The 22,553-nt window shown below is 33.5% G+C and overlaps 3 protein-coding genes and 1 pseudogene across 3 annotated transcripts; 3 read left to right on the top strand and 1 right to left on the bottom strand.

Annotated features, from left to right (window-relative positions):
• The first annotated feature begins 5,181 nt into the window (after nucleotides 1-5,181).
• LOC102626690 (2-alkenal reductase (NADP(+)-dependent)-like) lies at nucleotides 5,182-7,255 on the top strand. Its single transcript, XM_006475770.3, has 5 exons — nucleotides 5,182-5,779; nucleotides 5,869-6,046; nucleotides 6,158-6,324; nucleotides 6,490-6,572; nucleotides 6,665-7,255. The coding sequence occupies exons 1-5, from the start codon at nucleotides 5,546-5,548 to the stop codon at nucleotides 7,041-7,043; spliced, it is 1,041 nt and encodes a 346-aa protein (XP_006475833.1). The 5' UTR covers nucleotides 5,182-5,545; the 3' UTR covers nucleotides 7,044-7,255.
• A 198-nt stretch (nucleotides 7,256-7,453) lies between these two features.
• LOC102630044 (2-alkenal reductase (NADP(+)-dependent)-like) lies at nucleotides 7,454-9,455 on the top strand (annotated as a pseudogene).
• A 3,514-nt stretch (nucleotides 9,456-12,969) lies between these two features.
• LOC107177506 (pentatricopeptide repeat-containing protein At5g66520-like) lies at nucleotides 12,970-15,659 on the top strand. Its single transcript, XM_052438458.1, has 2 exons — nucleotides 12,970-14,199; nucleotides 15,459-15,659. The coding sequence occupies exons 1-2, from the start codon at nucleotides 12,970-12,972 to the stop codon at nucleotides 15,657-15,659; spliced, it is 1,431 nt and encodes a 476-aa protein (XP_052294418.1).
• Nucleotides 15,660-15,810: 151 nt separating this feature from the next.
• LOC102625905 (beta-glucuronosyltransferase GlcAT14B) lies at nucleotides 15,811-18,637 on the bottom strand. The gene is made up of 4 exons (XM_006475767.4): nucleotides 17,880-18,637; nucleotides 17,370-17,445; nucleotides 17,131-17,246; nucleotides 15,811-16,704 (listed from the first exon to the last, which is right to left on the bottom strand). The coding sequence occupies exons 1-4, from the start codon at nucleotides 18,442-18,444 to the stop codon at nucleotides 16,187-16,189; spliced, it is 1,275 nt and encodes a 424-aa protein (XP_006475830.1). The 5' UTR covers nucleotides 18,445-18,637; the 3' UTR covers nucleotides 15,811-16,186.
• Between the last annotated feature and the right edge of the window lie 3,916 nt (nucleotides 18,638-22,553).

The following is a 22,553-nucleotide window of genomic DNA, read 5'->3' on the forward strand; positions in this document are numbered from 1 at the left end:
AATAATCATTATGAACCTAACGATGAACAAAAAAAAGCATGATGACTGAACCATAGATATTTAGATCTAAGATTTTAACCAAAAATGTCAAGTTGTTCTCTGTAGCACCAGCCAGATGACATGACATCTATATATTTCCTCACAAACAATGTCTCATCTTCTATGTTGAATTCCAAATAATTCTAATAAAAGTTTTTTTTAGTTTTAATAATTACATGGAATAATAATTACTACAATTGTAATTACAAAAAAAAAATTAAAAAAATATATAAATGAATCAAACATTTGAATCCCAATTGTTACGGGTCACTCATCTATTAGATGATGAATATTCTCAAATCCAAGGCCAATCCATCATATTTAAATTTTATATTCAGCATCCAATTTGATCCAATCACTTATTGAAATCCAATATAATTCAAACCAATGAAAAGTGAAATGAAATTTGCTATGATCCGATCAATGTGATGAAAACAAAAATTTTCAAATAAAAATCATCGACTGCACTTCGGAGTTCTGATTTCTAACTACTAGTGTGTGTGTGTGTGTGTGCGCACACGCGCGCGTGCATATCAACTTCTTTAATATCTCATGACTCGTGCTTTTTATTATAATATGGTTGGAGAAAACTACAATTGAAATTTGAATATTTTTAATTTATAATATGTATTATTATTGTTGTTGTTGTTGTTGTTGTTGTTATTTATACTTATGCAAAATTAGGTTTTAATTTTTTTAAGAAAAAAAAAGCTTTATTTTTTTATAATGTGTAATACAAAGACAACTACAATGAAGATAACTCGTTGTATTTTAGTTATTCGACAAGAAGACATGTCGTTTTCCTGAAACGACATGCCGTCCTCATAATTCACATGCAACTGCCATGCAGAAAAGTATGCACTGATGCATACTATTTCTAACTCGTCGTTTACGCTATAACAAAGAACTTGAAGTCGTTTGGCATATAAGGAGAAAGATAATATGACATCTGTGTATTTCCTTTTAAACAACAAACGACGAGTCACCTTTATGTTGAATTCCACATTATTTTAATGATTTTTTTTTAATTTTAACAATTACATGGAATAATGATCATTACAATTATAATTGCTAAAAAAAAAGAGCGAGTCGAATACTTGAGTCCCAATTATTGTGGGTCACTCATTTATTAGATAATGAGTTTTATAATTTGAAAATTGCTTATTTACCGTCCAGTTGATTTATTACTCAAATCTTAATATTTATTATAGTAAAATTTCTTGTATTTTTTATTATTATATGGTTGGAAAAAAAAACAACACTTAAAATTTGAATACTTTTAATTTATACTCTGTATTATTACTACTACCACTATTATTATTATTATTATTATTATTATTATTATTATTATAAGGTTTTAATTTTTTTGGGAAAATAAGGTTTTATCTTTCTAGAGTGATCAATACAAAGAAGACTACAATGAAGATGACTCGTCGTTTTATTCCATAAGAAGTCATGTTGTTTTCCTGAATAATTCAATCAGCAAACATGTGGAAATGGTATGCACTGGGAAACCTCAAGTTGTTCAGCATTAAACAAATAAACAACATGACATCTTCTTATTTCCTCATAAACAACTTGTCATCTTCTGTGTTGAATTTCACATGATTTTAATGAATTTTTTTTAATTTTAATAATAATAGAGTATAATAATCATTACAACTGTAACTACAAAAAAATTAAAAAAAAAAACGAGTGAGTCAAACACTTGAGTCCCAACTTTTGCGGGTCACTCATCTATCAGATAATGAGTATTCTCAAATCCAAGTACAATCCATCATATATTGAATTTTACATTTTGCATCCAATTCGATCGAATTACATATTGAAATCCAACATAATCCAAACCAATGAAAAGTGAAATCTATTTGCTCCGATCAAATCAATGGAATAAAACAAAAATTACAAATAAAAATCATCAATTGCACTCTAAAGTTTTGACTACTAGTGATTGACACACACACTCACACATCAACCTCTTCAATATTCCATGACTCTTGTTTTTTATTATAATATAGTTACAAAAGAACAACAGTTGAAATTTGAATATTTTTAATTTGTATTATTATTATTTACACTTATTTTTTTAGAGTGTTCCATACAAAGAAAACTACAACAAAGATGACACATCGTTTTTTGGTTATTCATCATGACGTCGTGTCATTTTCTCGAAATTAGGTTAAACAACATGTCATCCTTATAATGTACATAGTGGAAATATTGTTGACTCGTCATCTTCTATGTTAAATTCTGCATGATTTTAAGACAAGTTTTTTTTAACAACTACATGGAATAATAATCATTACAATTGTAATTGCAAAAAAAGAAATACGAGTGAGTCGAACACTTTAGTCTCAACTATTGCAGGTCACTCATTTGTTAGATGATGAGTTTTTCTCAAATCCAAATCCAATTCATCATATATTGGACTTTATATTTTGCATCCAATCCGATCCAATCACTTATTAAAATCCAATATAATCTAATCCAATGAAAAGTGAAATTTAATTTGTTCTGATCCCATCAATGCGATTAAAACAAAAATTTACAAATAAAAATTGTCAATTACATTCCGAATTTTTGATTACTAACAATTTACACACACACACACACACACACACACACACACACACACACATAGACATACATACATACATACATATATATAAAATGTATGAATGAGTAGAAATATTAGGGGACAAGTGTAAGTCAAGCGGCTACTGTGATAATAAAAGGATCATCAAACTTATTAGTAAACCAATTTTTAGCTGAGTTTATTTTTAGATCATTTTTATATATTTTTTAATTACATCGCAGATTATTTATATATATATTTTTAATTACATTGCATCCCATCTCTCTCGACCCTCAATTTAAACACACTACTTGAATTGGAACCCACGAGCTCTTACTTTCACTATAAGTGACTGTTTGGTATAGTTTATACAGTAGCTATAAGTGTTTATTCAATCTCATAAGTTTTTTTTTAAATTTTTTGTTATTGTTTGGTTGTTTTGCACTATAAGTTATTTGCCCCTACTAGTAAAAGTTCATATTTTGGATTTTTGGAAGTAGAAATAGAAAAGTCTTTTTAAAATATTAAAATATCATTTACTTATTTAACAATTTTATTTTATTTATTTCATAACATAACTTTATAAAAACTTTTATATTAAAATACTTTTATAATTTTTAATAAAAACTCTCATTAATAATCAAATATCTAAATTTTTTTAATAAAGACTCCACTTGTATAAATTCTACCAACAAAAGCTCAATAAGTGTGAAAGCGATTGAGTTTAGTTATCTTATTTCAAAAAAAAAAAAGAGTTATTCATATGGAAACAAATCATCAGGCCAGGCTTGGGCTTTGTAAAGCCCGGCGGGAGCCCAATAGGAATGACATCACAATTAAGTGTTGTTTTTTATTTTTAAAAAAGGAAAAATTGCTGTCAGAGCAAGGCCTAAGGGCTCAATCTCCAACTGAGCACTCCAACAAAAATCTGACCAGCCGACCAAGACTGACAGTATGCTTCCCAGAATCCAGCCCAGAAAATTTTTTGACCCAGTTAATCATGAGGTCTACGTAAGTTACATTATCAATAAGAAGCCAAAAAAAAGTGGAACGAAGTTGTAGAATGATCTTTGGATTTAACTCTATTCTCTTTCTTTCTCCATTAATAAATCATCAACCACCACTAAAATCTTACTAATGAGAGAATCTTGACCTTATGATATTGGATTAACTAAATTAGGTTTTACTTTTGATTGGTTTGAAATGTTTTGGATTTTAATAAGTTGTCAGGTCAGATTCAATCCCAAGTATAAAATCTAATATACAACGGATTGGGTTCGGATTTGAGAAAAATCTAACGGATTTTAACTATTGAACTCCCCCTACTACAAAAATATATTTAGATAACTGAAATTTATTATCTTGTTATCGTCACCATAATTATAATTATGGTTTTAATTGTAATTAATAGTTGTAGTTGTACATAAGAATTGCTACTACAAGTACTATTAAAAATTGAGAAACAAATTTATTGGATGGTAAATAAGTAATTTTCAAATTATAAAATTTGTGATCAAGATTGAAGATTATAATTTTGACGTAATGTGACATCATGAGAACAAGTTTCTAACTATTGAAGTGATTGTAATGTGACATTATGAGAACAAGTTTCTAACTATTGAAGTGATTTATTTGAAGCCAATGAAACCAATATTCAGTGACTCTGATGTTGAAAGTGTGACTTTAAAAAAAACAAAGTCAAGAGTTTTGGCTGTCAAAAGCAAGCAGTGCCTCAAATGAAGAAGCCGCATTATTTGATTTTTTAAGCCCATAATATTGAAACTTTTAGGCAAAATTTTGCCTAAAGAAGGAAGCTCTCATTTGAGAGCTTGAGATCCCAAAATTGAAAGTATTCAATTGGTGAATACAAAGAAGCATTCAGGCTTTTTGACTGAAGAGAAATATTTTTAGGTATGTAGATATATTGTAAGAACATTTGGCTTCTTACGAGTTTACTTTATATAAGAATATTTTTTTGGATCATGTATTTAGGATTTCGGTGAGAAAAAATTATTTTTGAAATTATAGTTATATATTAGATTTTTTTGTTGTTTTTTCACAACAATCGTAGTTTTTTTCCATATTTAGAAATTTACACGTAAATTTTACATTGTGTAATTAATATATTCTCCATTTAATTTTTTCTATTTATTTATTAATTAACAAATTAATTTAATAATCTTTAAAGGAATCTCAATTTCCTAACATCTAATTATAGAACACACAAAAAGAGCTGCCCCCCCCCCCCCCCCCCAACTCCACAAAGAAGTGCCCCCACTGACGTTGATGCTAACGAACGGTGACGTTTTGCTTCTCCTAAGTTTGATATTTAAAAATTATGCCATCTTGTTGATTCTTAAAAGGAAATATAGCAATGATTTAGACGCATAATTCAATTATTCCTTCTTGTTTTTCAATGAAGGGTTAGAAATTATGTGCCCTTTAATTCACACTCAACCCTAATTAATGCAGTCGCGTGTCAAGCTACGATTGGACCATGGATTTTGAATTAAATCTCTAATAACACCCACCCAGGAAAGTAGCGAACCGGCTTGATACAGACATTTGCAAGATCAAACTCAGTATTAAAAACATCACCCGGACGGCAACAACAATGATCACGTGTTAACTACTTTGTTCGTAGCCTTTGTGTTTTGCAATGCTCTAGCAAGAGAATTGTCGTGGGATCATTCATCACAGGAATCTGCTAAAACTTGTGATTCCACTCTTGTCACGTTTGCCTTCCTGTAGAACGGTTTCTTTCATAGCTTTTGTCAGCGACCGGGTCCTATGTCAGCTTCTGATTTGTCTATAAACTAGTAGCAGCCAGGAAAATTTAATTATTCATCAAAATCCCCGGCACCTCGTCTTTATAAATTATATTATAGTTTATGACATCAGAGCTTCTACAGCACAAGGGAGAAATTAACAATGGAAGTGACGAATAGGTTCATAACAATAAAGAATCCTGTCGACGCTGCACCAAGAGAGTCGGATTTTGAGACCAAGGCAGAAGCTCTTTCTCTAAAACTTGAGCCTGGTTCCATTGACATTATTGTGAAAAATCTTTATGTATCCATCGATCCTTACCAAATTAACCGCCTAAAGAGTCACAGCTCCTCACAAAGTGCATCGAGTTTTGCAGTTCGAATCATCCCAGGCGACGTAAGTCATCTTAGCACTCTTTTGAAAACAGAGATTGCATAGTTCTTTAATTGATATATCATATGTACATGATGTTTCTTTGTTGACAGACGATCGATGCTTCTGGTGTGGCCAGAGTTGTTGCTTCGGGGAATCCTGAATTTGAAAAGGGTGACTTGGTTGTGGGGCTTCTCGCCTGGGGAGATTACACTGTTGTGAAACCTGGGGGAATGTTAAGGAAATTTGATCCCATGGGATTTCCTTTGTCTTACCAGGTTGGAATCCTAGGTAATCAATTCGTAATAATCATCTTTTTGGGCATTTGGGCCCAAGCCAATATCAACCGACCTTCTCGTTTATAATCTTATATCACATCTCTGATTTTATTTGTTCTCGCAGGATTTAGTGGCTTGACAGCCTATGCTGGATTGTTTGAAATAGGTAAGCCCAAGAAGGGGGAGAAAGTGTTTGTATCTGCTGCTTCCGGATCTGTCGGACATTTGGTTGGACAATATGCAAAACTCTTTGGTTGCTATGTTGTTGGCTCTGCCGGAAGCAAAGAAAAGGTAATCTTTTTCTCATTACCTTTCGAATCTACTGATATGTGTGATGATACAATTTACTGAAACCAAACTGTGCACATAGGGACTCGATATGAATCCCGTTAGAGAGATATTAATTATGTACTTGAGTTAGAAAAATGTCTTATTATCCACACAATTCAATAATAGGTAACATTGCTGAAAGACAAGCTTGGCTTTGATGATGCATTTAACTACAAAGAAGAAACTGACTTGAAGGCAGCTCTGAAAAGGTAACAATTTCTGTTCAAAGCAACAAAAACAAATCTATGAAGTACATAAATTTGAAACGAATTTTACAACTTAATTGAATTTACTTTTACAGGTACTTCCCTGATGGAATTGACATATATTTTGACAATGTGGGGGCAGAAATGCAAGAGGCTGCGATTGCTAACATGAACACTTATGGAAGAGTAGCTGTCTGTGGGGTAATTTCTGAATATACAGATGGTAAAAAACGAGCTGCTCCAGAAATGCTAGATGTTATTTACAAGAGAATCAAGTTTCAAGGGTTCCTGGCAGCTGATCACTTGAATTTGTATCAAGATTTTATTTCAACAACTTGCAATCACCTTCGATCCGGCGCGATTTACCCGCTTGAAGACATTTCAGATGGAGTCGAGAGCATCCCCTCAGCTTTCACTGGACTGTTTCAGGGTGGTAACATTGGAAAGAAGGTTGTTCGAATTACAGAAGAGTGAAATGAGCCAAAAAATAATTTTGCTTTATAAGTTGATATCTCCAGCAATAAGTAAGCACAAGAAAGTTGTGGCGCTGATGAGTGCTAAACAGAAATATCTGGAGTGCAATTTATATTTTGTAGTGTATGTCAATTTCTTTCCCTTGGAATGTTTGCCCGTTGGTGTTCGTTGAGCTATAATTGACTCGGTAAATTAGAAGAATATTTGCATCACTAGGATCTCAAGTTCTCAACTTAACAAGAAAGTCTCACATGGGTTGCCCGGACGGATGCCATTTATGCACCCGTGAACCCACCTAACATAGTTTTACCATTTTAGTATAAAGAAAAAATTACAAATATATAAATCACTAGTACTATAATTGGAAAAAGTACATATGAAAGGTCAAATCAGCTACATGATTGTAGCCAATGAAGAATCACATAGAAGGTGCACCAAGCGAGTCGAATTTTAAGCTTAAAGCTGAATCTCTAAATCTGAGAGTTGAGCCTGGATCCAATGACGTTATTGTGAAAAATCTCTGTGTCAATTGACCTTTACCAGCTTAACCGCTTGAAGAGTTATAGCTCTTCACAGGAAGCAGTTAGTGCAGCAGCACGTATTACTCCGGGTGAAGTACGTTAAGTGCATGCGACTAACATACATTTGAATTGCCATGCTATTAGTTCGATATATTTTATACTAAGAGGACCACTAGTATATGTAATAAGTACAATTTTTGTGCTACCCGCTGCGCGCAGGCCATTGATGCAAATGGTGTGGCCAAAGTTGTTGTTTCTGCAAATCCGGAATTCAAAAGGGATGATTTGGTTGTGGGATTAATCAGCTGGGGAGAGTACGAATTAGTGAAAGGAGGTGCCATGATTAGGAGATTGGAACCCATGGGATTTCCTTTGTCTTACCATGTTGGAATTTTAGGTAATTGCATCTGCTTAACTGTGGAAAGCTATAAAGCCACGAAAATGCTAAATTTTGTATTACATAAATGATGCCCTTTTTTTTTTAATACTAGTTACACACTAGATTACTGCATTACAGATATTTACAACTATTGTATAGCAGACATTACACTGATATTTACAATCAGATATACATAACTAGAACTTACATTATTACATTAAATTTTATGAAGTACATGCCCAGATAAATAACCCTCACAGACGAGGGATGTCCCTGCTCCACTCACATTTCGCAAGAAAAAGAACTTATAAATATTTAGCCCCCACAATGCTTTTGTGGGGGCTTGAACGCTTGTGAGGACAGCAGCCCAACCACTAGGCCAAGGGCCCAGTGGAGCAGTAACAACTTATAAATGATGCCCTTTGAACCATGTTTTTTTTTTCTTTTTTTAAGTTGTAACATAATGTACCAAAATTTCATTCTTGTCCTAACCATACGAGCGAAGTTTAAACTACGGATCTTTTATTTTCACTTAAAATTTTATACCCACCGGACTAACTAATACCTTTTTTTAATTATATTATTATTACAATAGACAAAGTAATTTATACCCACTAATGTATGCATGTAGGTATGTGACAAATTAATCCATGCCTAGCTGCTATGTGTTTGCTAATGGGGCAGGAACAAGTGGATTTACGGCCTACGTGGGATTTTACGAAATATGTAAGCCCAAAAGGGCGAGAAAGTTTTTGTTTCTGGTGCATATGGACACCTTGTGGGACAGTATGCGAAACTCTGTGGTTGCTACGTTGTTGGCAGCGCTGGTACCAACGAAAAGGTTCTCATTTCTAAAGGGTTATTATTGATATATATTTTGTTTGTAACAATTGAATCACATGAGATGCATATATATTCTCAAATATTATATGCTTGCATTTAGAAACTTTAATCCGCCTAAAAATTACAGGTAGCTATACTAAAGGAGAAGCTCGGTTTTGATGATGCATTTAACTACAAAGAAGAAACCGACCTAAAAGCAACTCTAAAAAGGTATAATTGGAATATCAATTAACGTCAAAAGTTTTGGCATTAATTCACTATACGTATGTGCGCATGCAGGTACTTTCCTGATGGGATTGATGTGTATTTTGACAATGTGGGAGGAGAAATGCTGGAGGCAGCAGTTGCTAACATGAACTTATTCGGGAGAGTGGCTGCCTGCGGAGTGATCTCCGAGTGCGCGGATGCTAGCAAGCGAGCTGTGCCGAATATGATCGATATTGTGTACAAGAGAATCAAAATCCAAGGGTTCTTATCAACGGATCATTTCGATTTGCATCAAGATTTCATTTCGATGACTTGTGATGCCCTTCGTGCTGGCAAAATTCAGCCACTCGAAGACATCTCTAATGGTGTTGACAGTATCCCATCTGCTTTTACAGGATTCTTTCGGGGTGATAACATTGGGAAGAAGTTTGTTCGAATTGCAGGTGAGTGAACAGCGCAAGAAAATAAAGAGGAATACCTGACATTTTCTGTAAGTTTTTAAGAACAAATATAAACATTTGACATTTCGTTAAAAATTGCGTATTGTGAAAATATATAATTGATACTATTTGTTAGGGATGACAATTTGACACGACCCTAATTTTAGTCCAATTGATCAACCCTAATTTTTCAGGATTTGCCCCAAATATTTGGGTTTCGGAACCCTATATAAAAAAAAATAGTTGTGGTCCTCGTGGAATTGAATTGTGTGTGGAATAAATAATTGTAGAATTGAATCATGTATTTTAAATTTAATTGCATTGTGTGTTTTTAATGTTGAATTGTGGAATTGAATTGTAAAAAATCATTCCTATTAATTTAGTTGTTTTGTGAATTATTTTGTAATTAATTATATTATAGATTTTGCATATTGTGTTGTGAATTATTTTAAATTTGAAAAATCATTTATTTTATTTTATATTCATGGAATTGCAACTAGAAAGAGAACAAAAATTGTAAAGTAAGATAAATAAAATTAAGATGTAATCATAAAATTAGAAGATATTGACAAAATAGTGCGAAAATAAATACCTGAATCAGGTCCGATCTGACCTGTCCCCAAAACACAAATGAAAGGGCTTTTCTTAAGGTCGGACTTTTGATTTTATTAATCGGGTCGGGCTCGGGAATCCGATGGATTGTCATTCCTACTACTTATGAGAGAGAAATGTGCATGGACGTAGGGAGTGTTGACGAGGCGACCGTTGAGCAAGACCCCACGTGGTCAGCCCTTACGAAAAGAGTCTGCACAACTCCTTTTATGAGATGAGAGAAGAAAGCTGTGCAGCTTTCTTCCTGAGGGCCGCCCAGTGGGATCTCAGTCTTTATAATAATAATAATAATAATTTATTTTATAAATCTATTTGATATTCTAATTCTATACATCAATATAACTATTCACTTCAAACCATTTTATTTTTCTCGAGTAGTTCAAGATTGCTCACCTGATCAAAATCTTATATGCAGGTATTATTATCAAACTACATTTAAACCACAGCCCATAATAATTACCTCAACACAATGGTTTGGATCCACCATGAAATACGTATGTTATGAATTGAACTGGGCCTTTTGCAAAAATCTTGATGCATCCTTAGCCATTAATAGAGTAGTGATATTTGATTATCCTTATTATATTTCACCAAACCCTCAATTTTCAGTTAACACCAATAAAAAAATTTAAAATTAATCTTTATCTCTCAACGTACTCCACATAATCTCAAATTTACTCTTATTATAATTTTTATCTTTTTTCTAATCATCCACTATATAAAAACATATAAATTTTATTTTTAAAAAATCTTCAAAATCACTATAACCTCTCTTTCTTTTTAAAGGTTTTTATTCATCATTGCCATAACCATAAAAAAAGATTTGATCATTCTTCATCATCCCTTATTGATTGTCGTAAATTAATTTCTTTCTATTACAACAATAAAGTATACAATATTTAATAAGAGATAATAATTTAAAAAGTTAAAAGAAATTAGATTAGCTAAATTATACATTAATAGAAATTATCATGTGTGTGCACTTAAAAACTATTTAACCTTTTAAGTCATTTGATATAAAGATAAATAGGTATTAATATAATATTAGCAGGGACTAATGAGTCATAATAAAGGGGTCAAATATTACAACTTCAATTATTATTATATTTTTTTAATGATTTCATAAGTTAATTGTTAGCTATGCCTATTTTCTCTTGACATGCTTAACTTTTACCATAAGTTTTCACGGATCAAATCAACATTGTCAACATTTAATATCATGCATGCTTTCCTGTTATAATTAACCAAAGCTGATTCATGCATTGGATATGAATTTAAAATTAGGTTGATCTTTTTGCTAATTTTTTTTTATAAAGGTACAATTGGTAATTATTAGGTAAAAATATAAAATTAATTAAATTTTAATTGTATATTATTATACATATCTATGTGGCAAAATATTATGAATAATTCAGTACATGTTAGCTCATTAATTGTCCCAGTACAATAGTTCAGATCTACTATGAAATCCGTACTTTATGAATTATACTGGACCTTTGAGCCTAACATCATTTTTTATTTAGTAAAAATAGTTAATAAAAAAATATGTTTTTAAAATATTTTTTAAGTTTGGATTAGATTGTTATTAGCTAATCTAATATTTATTACTACTATATCTGAATTCAGAGATAATGGTTAAAAATATTTGGGTTTACCCACTTAGAGCTAGAGGCACCCCTCGGCCTTAGAAAAAAGGGCAAAAAATAAAGAGTATACTGTAGGATATAAATTCACATTAAGATGTTGATAATATATGTCAGCTTGTTATACGTATATATAGAAATCAGTAACGAACAAGTGGCGCAATTCTAAAACAAGAAATTCCAAAGGGAAAAAAAAGGGCAAAGACCGTAAGTCACTTGGCAATCCCACATTTATTTTTATTTTTTGGGTAATTTTTAAAAAACTCTCATGAAGTTTGGGTTTGTTGTAAGTAGATGGCGAGAATCTATTTATTTGTAAAAAATCTCCTACCGTCAGTTAATTTTAATATTGACCGTTAGTTGACTGTGCAAAGACAATATTACCCTTAACAATAGTTTGTAGACTGACATAACTAAAAAAAAACTAAAATTGTTGGCGCGAAAAGCACAAACTCTATCTTTTGACAATTTTATCCTTGTCAATTTCAAAGATTTACAATATTATAGGTAAAGATTATGACTATTTCATTTTCAAATTTTTAATTTTATCTTTCTTGTAGGAACTTTAAGGAAATATCAATAATTTAAAGAGGATTTTTTAAGTTTTTAATTTTATCTTTTTTATAGGAACTTTAAAAAAATATTAATAATTTAAAGAGGGTAAAATAGCCAATAATTTTAGTTTTTTTTAATTATTTTCGTCTACAAACTATTGTTAAGGGTAATATTGTCTTTGCACAGTCAACTAACGGTCAATGTTAAAATTAACTGATGTAGAAAATTTTTTATAAATAAATTAATTCTCACCATCTACTTGTAACAAGCCCAAACTTCAGGGAGATTTTTTAAAATTACCTTTTTTTTTTTTTAATACTTTGGGAATCCCAATTTGAAAGTTCCATGGTGCACAAAATATAAGCGGCCCGGTATATAATCAAACACTCACAAGATGTCCCGCCAATTCAAATGATTCAAAAAACAGTTACTGGAAACAAAACCAAAGCCCTGATTTCTCTGGCACAAAAATGCAGAACCCTAAACCAACTCAAGCAAATCCATGCTCACCTTCTTAAAACCTTCCTATCCGAAAACCCACTCGCCATCGGACCTCTACTCTCTGTTGCGGCAATCTCCAAAATCCCGTCTTTTTTCTCTTACGCTCGCTTGATTTTCAATCATTCTAGTCACAGAAACACCTTTATGTACAACACTATGATTAGAGGTTATATGCAAGCTAATTTTCCCAAACTCTCCGTTTTCTGCTACTTAGATATGTTGGATATGGGGTTTGAGCCTAATAACTATACGTTCCCGCCATTGATCAAAGCTTGTGTAATTCTTGGTCCTTTGGAAAATTTCGGGATGTTTGTTCATGCCCATGTTGTTAAGTTTGGATTCGGTGAAGACCCTTTTGTTGTTAGCTCGTTACTTGAGTTTTACTCGTTGGTTCATAAAATGGGAACCGCACGAGCGTTGTTTGATAAAAGTCCAGATAGAGATGTGGTCACGTGGACGACGATGGTTGACGGGTATGGTAAAATGGGGGATTTTGAGAATGCGAGAGAGTTATTTGAGAAAATGCCTGAGAGAAATGCTGTATCGTGGAGTGCGATCATGGCGGCTTATTCTAGGATTAGTGATTTCAAAGAGGTTCTTTCTTTATTTAGACAGATGCAAGAAGTTGGCATGAAGCCTAACGAGTCGGGTCTTGTGAGTGTTCTCACAGCTTGTGCTCATCTGGGCGCGATTACTCAAGGTCTGTGGGTTCACTCGTATGCTAAGCGGTATCATCTTGAAAAAAACGTGATATTGGCCACTGCAGTAGTTGATATGTACTCAAAGTGTGGTCATGTGCATTCAGCTTTGTCAGTGTTTGAGGGCATTTCTAATAAGGATGCTGGAGCATGGAATGCTATGATTTCAGGTGTTGCCATGAATGGAGATGCCAAAAAATCACTTGAACTATTTGATAGAATGGTTAAAAGTGGGACACAACCCACAGAGACAACATTTGTTGCAGTTCTCACGACTTGTACACATGCCAAGATGGTTAGAGATGGTCTTAATTTGTTTGAAAATATGAGTGCTGTCTATGGGGTCGACCCCCAGCTTGAGCATTATGCATGTGTTGTTGACCTCTTGGCTAGAGCAGGTATGGTAGAGGAAGCTGAGAAGTTTATCGAGGAAAAAATGGGGGGACTAGGAGGAGGGGATGCTAACGTGTGGGGGGCATTATTGAGTGCATGTAGGATTTATGGTAAGATCGAAGTTGGAAACAGAGTGTGGAGAAAACTTGCTGAAATGGGAATAACTGATTTTGGTACTCATGTGCTTTCGTATAATATCTATAAGGAAGCTGGCTGGGATATGGAGGCTAATAAAGTTAGAAAATTGATCTCGGAGACTGGAATGAAGAAAAAACCTGGTTGCAGTGTGATAGAGGTGAATGGTGTAGTTGAAGAGTTCCTAGCAGGTGATAATCGTCACGCTCAGGCAGGAGAAATATACAGGGTGATTCACTCTTTTCTTAAAATGTCAAATTTGGTGTAAGTTTTGTGAAATATGCCTCTTTTTTCTTTATCGGAGTTTTCATGCAGAATTGTTTCTTCCTTGGAGAAATAATTTTTATGAAATTATAATGCAGTAAGCTACCCATTTTTTTATGTGCTGTTGCATTCTTTTAAAGTCATAGCTTTTATTTTTTTGTAAAGAAAATAATGCAATGGAAAAATTGCTGCTTCATACTTAATGTTAGAGAGGTATTCTTTTGTATACTTGCTCTTTTCTACTCTCTTCGAATTCCTTGCTTACTCTGGTGCAGTTTGATTATCTGGAGAGTAAAAATTAGAAAGAAGAGCGTTGCTTTCATGGGAATAATGGGATAATCAGCGAGGTTTCCGCTCCATTTCTTTTGACTAAAATATGAATCGTAATGATGTACACCGCACTATCAATGATAGAACAACGGAGCTGCTACCTTACAACTTACAATTAACGTAAGCTACAATCCTCTCTATTGGTTGTGGGCTCAAGAGAGACCCACAGCTCAATTTGTGAGGGGATATACCAGTAAGGTAGAGAAATCCTAAAATATATAGCTTGCATGTTAATTCCACAGGCATTCTGCAGCTTGTGTGGGTCCATGGGAATTAAAAAAATCAGGAAAATGCTACTTGTCCCGAGTCAAACCTCGGGTCAAACTCCGAATTTAAAACGGCCTCGTTTTACTAAGCAAAAAAACGCACTATTTGATGCCAAAATTGTTTTCCCTTTCCTTCGTTGATTGAGGTCAACTCCAGCCATTATTGTCCTGAAATCAAGCCTTCGCGCATACCCAACTACCCCACTGCCACCACCGACAGCCACCACCGTTTCATTTGTACACCGGAGATAATCGCCCACAACTCTAGTTCCGATTGTGTTTGTGTTTGTTTGAAATTTGGTCAAAAATTTTACACCATATCCATCAACACAAAGCTAATCAATCACCACCGAATGAGGAAAAAAAACATGATATCTTGGTTGATGTGTAATCTGTAGAGATTTTTAAATTTTTTGGCTCTTTATCATTATCCGTGAATTTTGTGACCTGGGTTTGTGGCAGTGATTGAAGGGTTTTAATTTCAGATTAAACATATATGTTTCGTTTTGTATGTTGAAGCTCATCTTTTTAAGGGGATAATATCTTTGACCAAGGTATAATATGTAATTGCTTAAAAGTAGATGAGTTGTGAAATCCATTTGTTACCTCATAAGATGAAGAAATACAGGAAGATGAGGATCCTATACTGGAAGTTGTAATTGAAGTAGTTCAAGAATGGAAAAAAGACAGCATTCCAAGTGAAGTCTATAATGATGAAATTATGGCTGTGGAAGTACTCAAGGATGAAAATTCAAAGATGAGAAAGTATATTGCTAGAATACCAGTTAAGGGACAGCTGGGAAGCAAGGAAACCAAAAATGAAAAGTGATAGAGAAACAGCAGATGAAAGAGACAGGCAAAGGAAAAGGAAAAGAATTGTTACTGTCGAAACGGCGTCGTTTTACTAATTTTTCGGGGCTTGACCCGGGGTTTGATCTGGGATAAATAGCAGAACTCAAAAAATCATCTTAGACAAGAAGTTGAGGCCCGATGCATCAAACGAATTAATGAAGCATCATCACACGAAATTCCTTCATTATGAGACTGAACAACACATATAACTAAGCATCAGCTAACCTTTTTTTTTTCATTCTTTTGAAATCCTATGCATTAACATTTACCTACAAAATATGGTATAGAAGGTTGAAAAGGTAAAGGTATAACATATACTCTTGCGTGGGAAGTGTTTTCCCTTCCAGTCTTCCGCTTTAGTTCCTAAAAGGCTGTTATCCGTCCCATTACCAGTCTGTCTCAATAACTGACACAACATTTGAAGTGTTAATTTTCTCATCAAACGCTATGTGAAAGAAGGTTGACTTCAACAAAGTTGTTCTACTGCACTTCAAACTTCAGGGGTCAAATGCAGTGCTTTGCATGAAAATCTTCAGCTGATATTAAACCAGTGATAAGGCGTTTAATCCTTTCAGCACCCGCACCAGGCTTCAGCTCACTGGTGTTTGCCACTGCATGATTTGGAGCAGTTAAGTTTGAATTTCTTTTGTTGTTGAACCATCCACCGGGCACAAATCCATCAGCAATGCGGCCTAGCAGCTCAGAGTCAATCTTATCAAGAACTGGTTCATTTCTACCAAATTTCCTGGCAAAGGGGGCATTGCTGTCGACCATCCTCTGGTAGTCATCAACATTGAGGAAATGTGGGTGTTGTTTTGGAGGATTGTCCCAAGATATGAAATGAAGATCGTGATTTACGGTAGTATTGCGGAACTCCTCAGCATTGCAGATAACAGTATGAAAATATCCTTCCGGTGAAGATAAAAAGTTGGCATAATACATGAGTACTATCCTCGGGAGATTGTCCCATCCCCATAAACAAAATTCTATGAAAGGGCGAGAGAGCATCATCCAAGCAGAGCCTGAAGAAATCAGCAAATGAAATTGATTGGTCAATAAAAACTAAGTATGGTAAGATCATGTATCCAAACACCAGAACCTACAATTCTTCTGATAAAGTGAGGAAAATATACACGAATTAAAGGCATACTTAATTAGATAGTTGGTCAAATATATTGCTGTTTTGTTAATCTTTTAGTCAAATACAAACCCAATCAGGACGGGTCAATGAAAACTTGGGACCCTAAACAGCCTTGAAAGCAAACACAATACTTTTTATATGTTCTATAGGCATGAGAAACGCAGCATGGTAAAACATAGGAAAATTGCTTCAGGAAGGCAGCAGGCTAATATCTCCACAGAATCAAGAAAAACTATGAACTAAAATTTTTTCAGAGGCATGTACTCCATTTCCTAAAATGAGAAGCAGAAGAAACAAAAGTACTCACCAGTAAATAGCTTATATGCAGTTGGAACATTCCTTTTCTCTGGCACCCAAAACACATCAGATTTTTGCACAGTATAAAGCCCCGGATCAATTATAACAGGCTTGGCTCTCTGGTACCTGCAGAATTTCAGAGGAAAACCTTTCTTAAGCGGCTTACGCATGTTATTGCAGATGTCTCTTTCAATTTCCATGTCCTATTAATTACAAAGAAAAATCAACAGAAAAGGATGAAACACATACTCCTTCCAACCAATGTCACTGGTATGCTCAATAAAATTAAGGTTTCTTGGAATAGTTGACAACACATGGAGTAAATCTGTTGCACAAAGAAAAAAAAACAACAATTAGAGACATCTGAAAGTCACTTGGAGCATAAACAGTCAACCAATGCTTCTGTCCCAAAATACATTGGCCTAATTTATGCCAACGATTGAATACACAGCCGGTAACATAAAATATACTCTTGTTTTATACTCAGAATCCAAATCAACAAATCAAACCCATTAGTGATGCGATTATATTCAAAAATCCAAAACATTGCTGATTAAATCAGAGGGCTTAGATTAGTTTAAAGCTCGAATCGGCCAAGCCCCTAGCCAAAATTAGCAACAATCAAGTGGGTAATAAATAACTGATAAGCTGCTAAAACTATAAATGGTGTATTTAATGAGACCAAAAAGCTAAGATTCCAAAACTCAAAATAAAATCAAATACAAATTAACTCACATCCCCATTTATCCATTGACTTACCATCTTGAGTGACCAAAGGATAATCAGAAGCACTTAAGTTAATAAACCAATCCCAATCGCCGCCTTCCTTAAACAAAATAGCCGCAGCATGAAGCGTGTTAGTAACCATAGTAGGCCCCCTATAAGTAACCAAATTAGCCTTCGAAACCATCCTCACATTACCCACATTCACAAACAGAGGCTCACTCTCGACAAACCTCGCAAGCTCCAATCTCTCCTCAACAGGCGCCTCTAAATCCAAATGAACCGCGTACTGATTCCTCGGATGATACAATGCCTTTAACGTCCTCTTCAAGCTCTCCCCGTCTCCCGTTGAACCCGAAATCAAGTAAGCCAGCCTTGGAATCTTCTCAGATGACGTGGACACCACTTGCAGCTGTTGTTCGACGAATCTGGGACGTGGGGTTTGAACGTAAGCCCTGTTGTAGAATTTTGTGGAGGTTGAAGACATTGAAACGCTTATGATGATGAGAATAGTTGAAAGCAAGAGTGAAAACACAAGTGAAAAGAACCATTTTTGCTTCTTCTGCTGTGGCTGCTGCTTGTTGTTGTTAATGTTGTCCATTTTTTCTTTTTCCAGTGAACCGACGGAGGGCGAGGATCAAAACGACATTTTCATTAAAGGAAAATGGGAATCAGAGTGCTTTTTAGTTTTGATGATGATGGTGGTGGTGTGTGGGTGTCATTGGAGTCCAAGAAAGTGGAAACCATTTATGATTCTATGACTCTGCGGAGATAAAGATCAAAGCATAAAGAGGCTTTCGTTTAAAAACATTAATAACATGAGCTGGCAGGTAGTGATTGGCCCCAGAGGAATTGATTGGGTGGCACTGTGGGTAATTTCATAACATACACACACACACACACACGCATATATGGGTGTATGTATTTTTTTTTTCTTTTTTTCCAGCTAAAAGCTGCTTGGAAATGACGATGGGTGAGAGAACTGAGAATTGTATTTGACAAAAATTACAGTTTGGACTTGTACCTGACTTAGAATTCAACGAAAACAAAAAGATAATATTAAATAGAGAAATTATTATTTTATTATTAAAATTTTACTGACATATTATGTCAGGATTAAAATTTATCGAAAAATATATTTTACTACTAAAATTTTATGCCGTTATCAATTCATTATCATTAAGAAAAGTTAATATTTAACAGAAATTGAGTTAAAAGTCAATTTTACCTCTAAGAGTTTGGTAGTAAAATAATAATTTCCTTAAAAATTCGGTAGTAAAATGATAATTTTCTTAAAAATTTAGTAATAAAATGATAATTTATATATTAAATTAATAGATAATTTTACTCTTACAGTTGAAAATATTTTTGATATCCTTATGACATCAGTAAATTTTTAACGTTATTAACGAAATGGTAATAAATTAATAACGACGTAAAACTTTAATAATAAAATATATTTTTTGATAAATCTTGATACTGATATAATATATTAGTAAAATTTTGATAGTAAAATGATAATATCCCATGTTTAAATAATTAGAGTTAACAATTATCTAATTACGTGATAAAAATCTTATATTAACAAAATCAAAAGCATTAGATTTGGAGAATGACGCGAAGCGCGTATTTAATTTTTTTTTTTCAAAAAAGTTTAAATTAATAATTAATTGGTAGACAAGAAACTAATGTGTGAATTGTACACTCGTACCCCACGATCACGGGATTAATCAGAGAAAAAGTGGCCACTAGAGAAGAAGGGAGTGTTGCGAGCGTGACAGACAGTTTATACCTGTGGCTGGTCATGGTTATTGGGTAGGTGAGGCGCACTCTCTCTGTGATTGGGAGGTGCGGTGCTGCGAATGGTGTGATTAATAAATTTTTTGATTTTGTAAAACGCGTACAAACTTCGAATAAATAGATTTTGGAAGAGATGGAGGATCTTAACGTAATTTACATTAATTATTGTGATGAAGAGATCCCCTCAAAAATATTTGCACAAAGACGAGAGCAGGCTTCATCTAGTCAACTTTTTAAGTCAAGTCAACTCAACACTATGCGTATGGTCCTGGTTATCATCCGTGGGCCCATACGAGAGCCGCCCCTGCGCCCTGGCTAGTGGCCACCATTTTTCTGAGCTCGGATAAATGATAAATTGATTATATGTTTGCATAAATTATTTATCCAAAATGCATATTAACATTTCATATTTATCCTGATATACATTATAAAAATTTAAAAATTATCCTTATTAATTGGAGGATTAAATTATTAATTTCAAAAATTATTATTTCTAATCGTAGGTGTAATATTCTAAAGACACTTAACCATGCCACGTGTCTTTCCTTTCAAATAAAAGAAGTTACTCTAGAAAAATAACACCTAAGTTATTCTGGGAAATAACAACTAAGAAAAAGTTCCTCCATAGCTCATAAAGATGGCAAGAGGGGGGGATTAATTCCACAATCCATTAGTTTAGGAAAATCACACCCAAAGTTCGTAACGATAGGGAAATATGCACGTGTTCTATGATCAAATTCACATCCACGTGTATAAAAATGACAGATGACACATGTCATTAGGTTGAGGGTTCAAAGAAAAACTTTAAACCCATATCACTCACCATCTATAAATAGAGATCTATTTATAAGATAAAGGGGTCTTTGGCTTCCAAAAAGCATTGTTCATTCAAGAGAGAGAAAACTATGTCTCTTTAACCTTGATCAAATACTAACTTGGGTGTCGAAGTAACTTTTTCAAGTACTCACCTCGTCGGATTCAAGGTTAACAGTCGTGATAAGTTCTCCATAAACTATAAATATGTGTGAAGGTAAAAATCCAACACCTTTAATTGGCGTCGCCTGTGGGGAAGAAAGTTGCTGAAAATTTTTTTCTCTCACTAAAACTCACACAATCATTACTTTCCCATCATCTTTTTAGATTATATTTAGTTGTGTATATTTGTAAAAAGAAGTAAATACTCACATATGATCATTAAAAATGAGTTCATGTGTGAGACCTAAATTTCAAACATGATTAAAAAGGGAATAAAGCCAAAAATCCAAGCTCAAAATATAGAAGTCTCACCTCTATTTTAATTTACATTTACTGGCAATGAAAGCAAAGAAAATGAAAAACTCATTTGGTCAACATAAAAGTTTGACCAAATAATAAAAAGTCAAGATGGTAAAATATGGTTAAAATGGTTACTAAAATAAAATCCAAGATCAATTTATCTTTTATTTTATTGTCATTTTCTTTTTAATTATGCTAATTCTCTAATAGTTATGCTAACTTATTTACATTTCTGCCATTTTAGTTATTCCAATGTACTTCTTTATTTTTCTATGAGTGAGGTTAAGGAAAATCCAAGCATTCACCTTATCCGGGGAAATATATGAAGGGTAGTAAGTCAATGTGGATCAACATAACTCTATATTCTAATTTAACAACTATGATTCCACATCTAACATATTAACACATTTTATTTTCAATTTTCCTATGTCATTCCTGACTTTACTTGACTTACCCACAAGTGAGGCTAAGGAAAACCCAAACATTCACCTCCTAATAGAGAATAAACAAATGGGTACTATGCCAACGTGGATTAGTCTAGCATTCCTTATATGTTATGTAGTTAACAATTATCTTTACACATCTAACCTTAACACTTCCGCATTTACTATTATGATTATTTATAAATTTTATAATATTTATAAATATTATAAATTAGCCCACCAAAAGAAATTACCCTAGAGCAACAATCAAAAGATTAGCCTTAGAAAAACTGAAAATAGGCTGAAAAGAAAATTAGCCCACCAAAAGAAAGAGTTAGAGTCCACACAGAACAAACTTAAAAAGGCACATAAGGAATCGATAGTGATGAGGAACGAATTTTGCAAGAATACCTATATAAGGAAATTCAAAAGATCCTAAGGAAACTCTTGAAAGAATTTCCAAATGGCTTCCGCAGCAGATTATGCCTGCTTTTGAACAACAGTCAAAAGAATAGGTTTGGAAAAACTAAAAATGGGCGGAAATGCAAATTAGTCCACTAAAAGAAAGGGTCGGAACCCACGCAAAATAAACTCAAAAAGGCACGTAAGGAACCAATAATGATGAGGAATGAATTTTCTAAGAATCCCTATTGAAAAGAATTCAAAAGATCCCAAGAAAACTCCAGAAAGAATTTTCAGATGGCTTCCATAGCAAATTATACCATGGTATTGACCCTCTAGAGAAAAAGCTAAGGTCCATTTGAGTCACATTTTGGACTATTCTAAATGCTTATTTAGATTGACAATTTGTAGATGAGGAAAATTTTGTTCTAGCCAAGACGAAGATATGAATTATTTAAACTCTTAAAAATATTGATCCAATTAATAATGTACAACTCACTATTATTGATCACAAAACGTAAAAAATATTTCATAGTTTCAAATGCATCATGCACTACACTAATGAGCATTCACATCTTAAATACTCATATCTATGCATCTCACAAGAATTCATATTTATCATTGTCTCATGAGCGCTCATGATCATCTCATACATTGCCATATATGCTTCTGAAAATCTCAAAATTCATTTTAGAACTGACCAGATTACCTAGGGAAAATTCTCATTTCCCACGGAACTTCTTTATATAGAAAAGTTCAAAGAACAATAAATATGCCCCCTCTATCAATGGAAAATAATATCTCCTCCTAG

This window comes from Citrus sinensis, chromosome 1, assembly GCF_022201045.2.
Source record: "Citrus sinensis cultivar Valencia sweet orange chromosome 1, DVS_A1.0, whole genome shotgun sequence".
In the NCBI taxonomy this organism is placed as follows: domain Eukaryota; kingdom Viridiplantae; phylum Streptophyta; class Magnoliopsida; order Sapindales; family Rutaceae; genus Citrus; species Citrus sinensis.